The 12136-nt window shown below is 41.6% G+C and overlaps 1 protein-coding gene across 1 annotated transcript in view; it reads left to right on the forward strand.

Moving 5' to 3' along the window:
- col4a5 (collagen, type IV, alpha 5 (Alport syndrome)) overlaps window positions 1-1826 on the forward strand; it is a 75187-nt gene extending 73361 nt beyond the window's left edge. The window contains exon 49 of the mRNA XM_079257467.1: window positions 111-1826. Within this exon, the coding sequence (XP_079113593.1) occupies window positions 111-192 (82 nt within the window). The 3' untranslated portion in view covers window positions 193-1826. The remainder of the gene's footprint in view (window positions 1-110) is intronic.
- The last annotated feature ends 10310 nt before the right edge of the window (window positions 1827-12136 follow it).

Below are 12136 nucleotides of genomic sequence, written 5' to 3' on the forward strand. Positions count from 1 at the left end.
CAGCAGGTTGTAGGGTCTTGGCTCACCCTCAGTTATTGGATGGGACCAGTTTAAATCACGCTTTCACTTTTCTGCTCCTACTGACTGTCTTTATGCTTTGGTTCTTACAGGAAGCCGCAGTCAGAGACCTTCAAGGCGGGTAACCTTAGCACACGCATCAGCCGCTGTGCGGTCTGCCGGAAAACTACGTAACGGCACGTAGCAACAAGAGATCTACTGTTGCTAGGGAGTGCCTGATCGCTGTCAAGACATTGGATGACCTGGTGACGAGGACAAGTTGGAGGAGTGTGGACAGCCGTCGTCCTGACTGTTGACATGGCGACAAGGTGGAATTCCAAGGGTGCATTGTCTTCCAGAAAAAAAAAAACTACAACTAAAACAATGGTGCTACTGTGCAACACAGCTTAACAAAAAAAACAAGCGAAAAAGAGAAAAAAAAATGGACGTAAATTAATCTTTCATTTAGTCTTTGTTTTTTCTTAAAAAGTACCTCAAAATGAAAGCATTAATATATCCACGAAATGGTGCCATGATGGATGTGTGACAACTTCAGTGCATTTTTCACTCTTTTTCCTCACTTCCTTTATCTTTGTTGCCTTTTAAATTTACTTTTAACCCCCCCGGTCTTTTTGATGAGGAGCAGATGATGCCCATGGTTACCAAATCGGCACTTTGACTTCAGAACATCCAGGATGACAGATGCACTGACGATGAGCTTTCCTTAGTGAGACTGAATACCTTCTTTCTGTTTGTTTTTTAATACTAGCCTTTTATCCAGACTCTCCCTGTTTCTGTCCCTCTGTCAGTTTTCTGTCGTTTGACATCACATTTGGTGGTACTAACCCCGCTGTAGCCCACCTGCTAACCCTCAGCTTCCACCTTTTTTCTCTTTTTTTCCATTTTGTAAGTAATAATATGTGTATATTGTGTAAAACATCTTTTTATTTTTAGTGTATTAGGTCTTGAATCAGTACCAGGTGTTTGTCATGACAGGTTCTTTTTTTTTTTTTTTTTTTTTAGCTCTCACACTCATTCACACAGATTTTCTTGCTTCTCACTGACACACATCAACTCAGATAATGTACAAAGTAAGGCTTTTATGAATGAAACAGTATTTTATATATAATAAATATATATTTGAAAAAAAAACAAAACTATTTGGCTATGGGGAGATTGTTTGCTGTTTTTAACCACAAATGGGTCTTGCATTTTCACTGAACATAAAGCTAGCTACCGAGCACTGACAGAGCCATGTTTCCTCACAGCCTTGTCTGACATTAGCTGCACCAGTCGCTGCAACCTTTCTATTCAGTTTGTAGAGTGATTAAAACGCTTAAATGAGGCTTTTAGGTAGTCTAATGTTTGGGGAATGTTACGGATATCTGTCAGAAAAAAAAAAAGCTTTGAATTGAAATCGTGGCTGTTTGATCAGAAAAAACACACATTTGTTTTGTGTTTTTAACATTTCCAGGTGCTGAGCTTTTCTGTAAAAACAACAATAAAAAGAAAACAACGAAGCTCTTCAGGTTTTGGGTTCTGTTTTTTCACCCAGAATCTTAAACCCACTGGCTTGAATTTTTATCCAAAATCGCTTCGCTTGGTGCTGCGGCAACACGTGTGTGCCATGAAATCAGGTCCTGATGTGGCCCCCTCTCCCACAGAAGGGGGGTTGTTGCTCCTGATGTACTCTATTTTCCTGTGATTTTTTTATTATTGTTTTTTTTTTTTTTCCAAAACTGCTTTTCTGAATTCTCATGTTGTCAGCCTGGGGTGCGATTAAAAATGTGCATTTGTTTTATTTTTCTGTTTTGTTTTAATGTTATGTTACCCAGAAGTTGTTATAAACTTTTAAAATTGAAATAAATACTATGTCTAAAGTGTTGTCTGAGGAAATATATACACCCACGCTCTGGAGAAACTAAACAGTAGCTTTGTTCACCAAGCTGCAGTTTCATGCAAGAAGCCAAAACTGGGCTGTATTACTGCAGAATTAATGAATCTCACACACCATCCTGCAGAATACATGCCATACTGTAGTTGTTTTGGATTAAATTAAATAAAAACTATCAAGATGTAGTTGACATATCAGATCCCAAGGCGTTCACAGGCCACTCGAGAGATATAATCCCTCCAGCGTGTCCTGGATCTTCCCCAGGGTCTCCTGCCAGAGGGACGTGCCTGGAACACCTCACCAGGGAGGTCCAGGAGGCGTCCTGACCAGATGCCCGAGCCAGCTCAACTGGCCCCTCTCAATGTGGAGGAGCAGTGGCTCTACTCTGAGCCCCTCCCGGATGACCGAGCTCCTCACCCTATCTCTAAGGGAGAGCCCGGCCACCCTGCGGAGGAAACTCATTTCAGAGCTCTTGTTCTTTCGGTCACGACCCACAGCTCATGACCATAGGTGAGGGTAGGAACGTAGATCGACTGGTAAATCGAGAGCTTCGCCTTCTGGCTCAGCTCCTTCTTCACCACGACAGACCGGCGCAGAGCCCGCATTACTGCAGATGCCGCACCGATCTGTCTGTCGATCTCGCGCTCCATCCTTCCGTCACTCGTGAACAAGACCCCGAGATATTTAAAGTCCTCCACTTGAGGCAGGACCTGACTCCCGACCCGGAGAGGGCAATCCACCCTATTCTGGCAGAGGACCATGGTCTCAGATTTGGAGGTGCTGATTCTCATCCCAGCCGCTTCACCCTCGGTCGCGAATTGCTCAAGTAAGAGCTGGAGATCACGACCAGATGAAGCCAACAGGACCACGTCATCCGCAAAAAGCAGGGACCCAATCCTGAGGCCACCAAGCCAGATCCCCTCAACACCTCGGCTGTGCCTAGAAATTCTGTCCATATAAGTTATGTGATAAAGGGCAGCCTTGGCGGAGTCCAACCCTCACTGGAAACGAATCCGACTTACTACCGGCAATGCAGACCAAGCTCTGACACCTGTCGTGCAGGGACCGGACAGCTCGCACAAGGGGGTCCGGTACCCCATACTCCCGGAGTACCCCCCACAGGAGCCCCTGGGGTACACGGTCGAACGCTTTCTCCAGGTCCACAAAGCACATGTAGACTGGTTGGGCAAACTCCCAGGACCCCAAAGAGGGAATAGAGCCTCCCAATCACTCCTCTCCAGGTCTCACTCATTTCCCCCGTGAGCATTGAAGTCCCCCAGCAGAACAATGGAGTCCCCAGAAGGAGCACCCTCCAGCACTCCCTCCAAGGACTCCAGAAAGGGTGGGTACTCTGAACTGCTGTTCGGTGCATAAGCACAGACAACAGTCAGAACCCGTCCCACCACCCGAAGGCGGAGGGAAACTACCCTTTCATCCACTGGGGTAAACCCCAACAAGGCACCAAGCTGGGGGTTGATGAGAATGCCCACACCTGCTCGGCGCCTCTCACCATGAGCAGCACCAGAGTGGAAGAAAGTCCAGCCCCTTTCGAGGGTACTGGTTCCAGAGCCCAAGCCATGCGTCGAGGTGAGTCCAACAACATCTAGTCAGAACCGCTCCACCTCGCACACAAGCTCAGGCTCCTTCCCCACCAGAGAGGTGACATTCCATGTCCCTAGAGCCAGCTCCAGAAGCTGGGGTTTGGACCGTCAGGGTCCCTGCCCTCTTTGGGACACAAACCCCTCCACCATGATAAGGTGACGGCTCAGGGAGGAGAGTCAATGTAGCATTTGGTGAAAATCAGTCGTGTTCTATGGTTAATAATAACTTTGGAGCACCACGAGGAGCTTACAATGAAGGCAAAAGAAGGATATAACTTGCAAAGTCCAGACAACAACCAGGTGAGTCGGAGCATGTAAGGAAACGCGAGGAAGGTCCACCATAGCTGTACAACAAGTCCAACAGTCAACGTACTCTGCAGTTCAGGTCAGTATGGTAGCAGGTGAGATCACGGTTAACTGTGAAAAAGTGAGACCTAAAAGGAGTGAAAAACGAAAAGATAATGCCAAAGAAGATAAATAATTTTTTAAATCACACACACACACACACACACACACACACACACACACACACACACACACACACACACACATCCACAGTGTAAATGGAGTAATGAATTCATTATTGTGATTTAGCATTTAATACATTTTTTGTTAATTTTTTTTACCTTACACGCAAATTCTTGTATCTTTTGTTTTCTTGTGATTTTCTTTGAATGTGTGAACTATTTTTTTCATTAAAAAACTAATTTATTAATAATTTAATTAGTTTATTTATTTATTTAGTTAATTTTATTTTATTTATTGTTTTTGTGAGTCTTGTCCAGCATTCAAACAAGCAGAATGACGGTCTGGATGCTGTGGGAGCTTTAGATATAACGATTCCCTTTATTTTCTGGATTCTTATTTTATTTTTCTATTTATTTTGCAGTTATTTGTATTACAGAGTTTGTACCTTTAATTTAAAAGAACAATGAAACAGAGTTCCTCCTTTGTCCTCTGTGTCACAGCATTGCGTCAGCATCACCGACACTGGGGAGTTAAGAAAGATTTATTTACCATTTTACTGATAGAATGCAGGTTTTTAAGCGTATCGATTTATTAATTTTACATTATTACTATCATATGTTACATTTTATCATATTTAGTTTAAGAAAATAAAATAATCTCATTAATGTATAATCCAATTATGTTATAAAATACTAAAAAGATTTATTATCCTCTTATTTTAAATCAGTTTTAAGTATTAAATTTTATTATCATTTTTTAAACATTTTTACAGTATGGTATGAAGTATTTATGTTGCATTTATATTCCATTTTGGCTTTGCAGTACAGATATTTCAGTCGTATGACTTTTCTGTTTAAGGGGCAGAAAGAACCATAAACTACTGGTATTGTACCAACCAGAACACACTGGTATCACACGTCCCTGCTTAAAACCAGCAGCAGGATGTTGCAGAAAGAACTGGTAAGTTTACAACTTTACACACACAGCTGTTTTTAAAAACATCTTCCAGCAAAAACTGGACCTGCAGGTTCATTCTGTCTTTCACTAAAAAAAGTTAAAGCTTTTTAGCCTTTTTATTTTTAAAATGTTATTTAAATTTTATTTTCCATGCTGTTAAAACTTTTTCTGATTCGTGCAAAGAAGCAACATGGTGAGAAAATAGTTGCAGGAAGCTTAAGCACAGCACTCAGCTGCGCGTTTCCTGTGTTGGGTAAAACTGTTGCAACTGAACTGGGTGAGGTTACAGAACTGTGGTGACCAGCAGGTAGCAATATCACAGCAAACTGAGGCTTCAGCAGGCAGCCTTCCTCTCCTCCTCAACATGGATCCATTCAATTATGCAAAGCAAATATGCAGTTTTTGTTGTATGTACTTGTTTTTTTAAACTTATGAAAATGTGAATGACATTTTGATACTTAATTTAATGCTAAAAGAATAAAAAATAAATAAAAAAAAATCAGTAATTATGGTTTTTATATTGCTTCATTTGCTTCATTTGTGGAATTGCATCACGCATGTATATATATATATATATATATATATATATATATATATATATGTGTGTGTGTGTGTGTGTGTGTATTTATTATTTGATAGGGGTAATAAAAGTGTTTCATGTTGTTAGTCTTGGAACATCAAGTCTGTCTGTCTGTCTGTCTTCTGTCCGTCCTCCTCTGTGCAGGTGATTTAATCTTATTTCTCTAATCTCTTTTTGGAGCATCTCTGTCTCCTCGTCTCGCCATCATTGCTGTATGACCAGCGTCCTTTCTTTAACAAACCCCTGTTACCTTGATCCCATCCGTCTGATGACGTCTTCTTCTGTCTGTAGCTTTTGTTGCTTTCACTTGTTTCCCATTTCACGACCTTCCATGTTACGGATAAAAGGTAGGATGCACTGCTCCCTCCTTTCTGTCCACATTTTTCATTTTAATTATGTGGTGATCCAAGTAATCAGAGGGGATCCTAGTGTCTCTTGCAGCCTTCGTAAAATTTCCCAGAGTGCACTTCAACCAGCGTTCATCTCCCTTATATTCTCATATCGCATAATTTTAATGTAATATGTGAATATTAGGGTTGCATGGTGGTGTGGTGGTTCATGGAAATAATGTTACTGGTTCAAGCCTCAGCTGGAGGGGGGGCTTTCTGTGTGGTGTTTGCATGTTCTATGTGCATGCGTGGGTTCTCTCTGGGCTTCTTCCTCCCGTCCGAAGACATGCATGGTTGGCAAAATGGTCTCTGTGGTTGTTATGTTATGCGACCTGTCCTGCCTCCTGCCTGCTAAATGCTGACATGGACTCCAGCTTTCTCAGGGCCCAGAAGTGCGCTAAGTGGCATAGAAAACGGATTAATGTTGCTATCATTTAAAGGCTTTTGTTGTTGAAGGATGAAATTAAATGCAACCTTTGTCTCTCCTTCAGCGTGTTTCACCATTCTTCTACTTTATTACAGTTTTCACCAACATAACCCAACATGGTCTGGAGAGATTACATGAAACTATGCAGTGAAGCCAGTATTCAGAATAACGTTCACAGAAATAAAAGTTTTCAGAAGCACAGATAACTTCTCATCATTTTGATAAACCCACTCTCACCAGTCTGTTTACTGCTACCCACTGCAGGTGAGAGACTGACCACTGTCAATGGAAAGAACTTACATAAGCCTTTTGGTAAGTGGAGCCTCTAATCAGAAGATGTTTTTACATACCATGGGTCACAGGTGGGCGTGCGCCCATGCTCACTATACCCACTGAATAACCTGACCTTGATTTTGACCTCATAATCTGTTAAGTGTTCAGGATTTCTCAGCTAATCTACATCCTGATTTGCTGTTGCTGACCTGTCGAGAGAGGATCAGAGGTGAGGTGGTCTGTTGTCTCAGCGCCCTAAGCTGTACAAAGCTTCTGTTGCTTCTCAGAAATACATGCTGATCTTTTGTCTAAGCACGTCTCAGCTTCTGTTCTGTGTACACAAAGGTAAAACTTATGGAAGACCCAAAGTGACTAAATAAACACAGAAATGTTAAAGTAAACAAAGTGACATGGCAATGAATGATGGAAAAACACAAAAACACAAAAATTACTTCAAGAAATTGTTCAACAAAAACTGTTTTTTTGTACTTTCGAAAAAAGTCCTGCTACTTTTATTACTTTAAGTATATGTAAAAGCATGTAATTATTTTATTAAAATAATAAGGTTAATCTGGTAGTTTTACGAGAGGACATTTTCTCTGTGTGGTGTTTGAGTACTTATAATAGCATTTACTCAGTTTACACCTGACTCCAACAAATTGCATCACATAATTTTGTGGCATAAAACTACAAGACAATACAGATAGCTGGTAACCTGATGGGATTGTAAGCGTACTAAAGGACAGCTGCATTCAAAAGATTATCACCATTGGGGATTAAGATAAAGGGACAAAAATGTAAGATTTCATTAAAAAAGTGTTTATATTGGCATCTAAACACTACTAAAATAAACTTAACTTTTCTGTTCTCTTAGGATGTGCTAATTTTTACTACGGTGTCTCTGGCTGGACAAACAACTCTATGTGAAGTGAGAACCCACTTAGCTATATAACTACAGTGCTAGCTTTGTTTATTAGGTGTGTGACCTCTGAAAAGAACCATTGCAGGAGAAAGTACATATGTACAGTCTCCTGCAAAATAGTTTCCTGTAGTACAGCCATTGCTGCGCCTGAAGCCACTGGTTGCATCCATTCATAATGCTGTTTTAGGCGTTTGAAGTGGTAAAAGTGGTTTATTGGGAAGAACACCTGAGTAATGACTATTCAGCCTCTACTGATGGTTAAAAGCTGGATGTTCAAGGAAGAGAGTATAATTTATATATTGTGTCTGGAAGAAACTTCTGTTATAAGTTCTTATAAGATCAGTTGGGAAAATGGCTCCTGAACTGGACGGTTCCTAGAAGGTCCGCTGCCTGCCTGCTACCTTAATAGGCAACGTTTCAGGACATGAAGTGGAACCAGAGACGGACTGTCTCGTGAAGATGGACCCTGTTGATGATGGTCACTGAAGATGTGCCCTCTGCTAAATGACACGGTAACAAGATGTGCTGATTTTCTGATGATCATCTCTAATTAGGTAAGCCATCTGTGTTTGTTTACAAGGGGGGAATTAGTTGGGGGGGGGGGGTTTCAGGGACTTTGGATAAACTCTGACATGGCTAATGGCTGCTGTAGGAGCTGAAAAGCCATGAACATCAGATCCACTCAGCATACTGGCCAGCTGGACTGAATCTTGGCCTACATGATGCAATCAGGCATGTATACACTCAAACACACACTGGATGTCATTATGAAACTCTAGAACAAGTTTACATCCTAAGTGGGTCCACTGGTTCATCCATCAGTAATGAACCCTACCAGATCACATGCTGGTGGCGAAATACCCCCTGCTTGGCCCACTGGCTCTCATCATTCATGCGTATGCACAAACCTCTCTGTGGAGGTCTGTCAGTCAGCAGGGAACTGGTGGCCACCTTCCACCAGGCAGCAAAGAGAGCTTCACTGGGCAGAAACCATCCAGGGCTTCATCTGGAGGATTAGCATCAACTAAAGGTCATGGTGACTCAGCAAACGTAAGGCTACTCACTCAACCTCTGAATGTTTTTCTTCTACACACCCTTAATGATGTGGTGAGGTGTTAGCTGTGCATAAGTAGGTGATCTAACTCACTCTCCTGTGTCCATTTAAGGGGCTACTGCTACACCCACCTTAGACGCACTGTGCTAGTTGGCCAACTTTCATGTTAAAACTTACAACACCTGGCATATTTATTTCAATAACCACAGTTGGAGGATGTTCATTCAGATCTTTTATTTATTATAAAAAGTAAACAAGCTATAATATAATTTATTTCAGCCGTAAGACGCATGTTATGTATTTCCAAAACACATACATTCACCAGTCTAAACATGTTGAAAAGCAATAAAAAGTGAGTTCTCACAAAGACAACAAGCTGCTGCAGCTGGCAGGAATCGCACACATCCAGCACAACCCAAAAACATCAATAATACACAAATAGGAAACAATTATTGTGAATATAAGTTTATGAATGAAAACTGTGAAAACTTGTGCAGAACAATAAGAGAGCTTGCAAAGCAAAAACCTGAACTTGTGCATCCATTGTCTTTTCTAACTTGTCTTATCCAGCATCAAAGCAGGCAGAATGATGGTCTGGTTGCTCAGTTCTGCTGAACAAATTTGCTTTGCCAAGAGGAGCTTTGTAGGTATAAAGACTTAAGATACAGCATGTAGAAAACAATGCAATTCCACCACAGACTCGAGACAGCCTGCTACGCCTGTTCAGAAACAAAACAAAGGGAGTCTCACGACCCCCGCAGGGTCAAAGACAAAGTCAACACCTGTCAGGAAGTCCACCTTGCAGTGGAGTGACAGATGAAGGAAGTGATGCTAATGCTGTAGTGATGTAGTTCCTGTGAGATGACAGATTCAAACAAGGCATGCTCAATTACTTGCATAGCTTTTCTCAACCTATCAAAACATGAATGAAAGTAGGAAAAATGAGTTTATAGGTTTTTTCTGGAGCATAGTGGGGAGGATTTGGCCAGCCTGATGGGTTAGATCAGCGACAGCAAGTGGGGAAGCTGAATCAAACATCAACCCCCTCCACCTCATTGTGGCTAACAGCCGGTGTTGCAGCTAACTGTCCAACTCCACTTTCTTCTAAAGCTAAGCATGGGAGATATGAAGATGTACACTAAGTTGTCTCTTCATCTTACAGTTGTTTATTCATTCATTTTCTGAACTGCTTAATCCAATTCAGGGTCACAGGGGAACTGTGAGGGAAGCTGGAGCCTGTCCCAGCTGGCTTTTGGGCAACAGGCAGGGTACACCCCAGACAGCTTGCCAGTCTGTTGCAGGGTCACACAGAGATGAACAACCACTCATGCTCACATTCACTCCTAACATGCATGTCTTTGGATGGTGGGAGGAAGCTGGAGTACCTGGAGAGAACCCATGCATACACAGGGAGAACATGCAAACTCCACACAGAAAGGCTGCTGAAAACCAGCCAAGGATTGAACCAGTGACCTTCTTGCTGTGAGGCCACAGTGCTAACCACTGTGCCACCGTGTAGCCTACATTTGTTTATTTTTTATTTCAAAGTGAAATAAATCAGCTAATACAACAAACTAAACAACATGCAGAGTACCAGATGCATAAGTTACCTAATTTGCAGTGAACAAAAAGTTTATCCCAAGCTCACCCCCACCCATACATCCTCCAAGACAAAGTGATGCACTCTGGTATGTACATCTAAGTGTAACCTAAGAATACACACCCAAAGTGGCACACCCTCCACCCAAGTGCCAATCAAGTGTGCACACATCAACATATTCCTCAACATTATGGCTCCTACAGCCGGTGTAGGTACCAGCTTAGAGCCTTGTGCCTGCCAATGACTTTGCAGCATGCGAATGGTTGGAGGTTGGGTACACAATTGTTGTTGGCCCAGACAACTTACGGCAGTAGTTTTTCAGCAAAGTGGGATTGTAGTTCTTTTTTGTAGGATACACGGACAATGTTTATAAAGAAACCCGTCTTTACCTATCAAAAGGGGCTTCCCACAGCCCGACCATCACTTCTAAAACTCCCAATTACACAATTAAAAAAACAGTGTGACTTAACGTTAGTGTTAGCTACTCCTATTTAGTTAATATTTGCAATATTTATTCACAAATTAACCAGCTACATTCATTACCCTAACTACTTAGTCCAATGAAAGGTCACAGGGAAGCTGGAGAATATCCCAGCAGTCATTTGGGTGAAAAGCAGGGTACACCCCAGACAGCTTGCCAGTCCATCACAGAGTCAAACAACCACTCACACTCATGGGCAATTTAGAGTAATCAATTAACCTAACATGCATGTTTTTGGACAGTGGGAGGAAGCCAGAGTACCTGGAGAGAACCCACGCATACATGGAGAGAACATGCAAACTACACTACACACAGAAGCCTGGTCCCAGCCAAGGATTGAACCAGTGACCTTCTGGCTGTGAGGCCACAGAGCTAACCACTATACCACTGTGCAACACCCAGCACTACATAAAGGATGAATGTACTTTTGGAATAATGCAGCAGCCGTGAACCACAATTAAATCAGACACACATTTCCGGCAAGGTCTCTAAAATGGCCACTTTGGTAGTTTTCATCATCTGTTCTCCAGTTGGGGACTTCAGATTTTAAATGGTTAAAAATAATAGACCATCTTTATTTAAGAGTTTCCATCCCTCCAAGTTACCGATTTTCCATTTAGTCTTTAGATCATCCTTTATCTTTGTTTTCAGGAGACCTTTGGCATGTAATGAGAGTTCGTCATGTAATAACATAGAACACTTTTGGAATCAGTAAAACAGTCTCAGAGCTATAAACCCCATCCTGCCCTCAGCCAAATAAGAATGAGGAAGTAGTTAAGTTGTTTCATGAGCAGATGAGGCAGTCCAGTTTCAAAGCTCATAAATAGACCTTTGATGTTTTAATTCTGCTGTTTAGGTACTTTACTGCAATGCCCAAAGTTATTTGGCTGAAATGAGCTCTATCGTAAAGTGACCTAAAAGTCAGGACTGTTAATGACCCTCACCTGCCCTCTTATGGCTTGCAGCTGCTTTCTAATTTTTTTTGTGTTTGTTTTGATTATTTCTGACCAAAAATACCAATCACATATTCTAATATGACAATCTGCATGCTTTTTGTGGGTGCCTAGGTCACACGGTGATCAATTTGGCATATTAAAACATCTCACTGCACTCATCATTTACCGACTTTTTTGACGAAATTTGATCTAATACGTCAGCAGAATGCTTGGGATGCCAAGCTTTTCATAGTAATGTAGATATTTTGTTAACTGACACAGTTCTTAAGAAAAACTTTACGAAAACACAATTCTTCAGCTGCATGTGGGACAGAGATAAGATATGCTTCACTTATTAACGTCATCAAAACTTCCATGGTCTGTTTGTCAAGAGTCTGAAATATTTAGATTCCTGCATGAAATCCATCACATACCAAACAGCAGACTTTATTTAGACAGGTAGCAATGCTGAGAAGCTTACATTGGCTGTCTGCTAGCTAGTACCAGTTGGTTAATCTGGCCAGTTTTGCTAATTACCAGCAAAAACATGATAGAAGT

This window comes from Telmatherina bonti, assembly GCF_933228915.1.
Source record: "Telmatherina bonti genome assembly, chromosome: 18".
NCBI lineage: Eukaryota > Metazoa > Chordata > Actinopteri > Atheriniformes > Telmatherinidae > Telmatherina > Telmatherina bonti.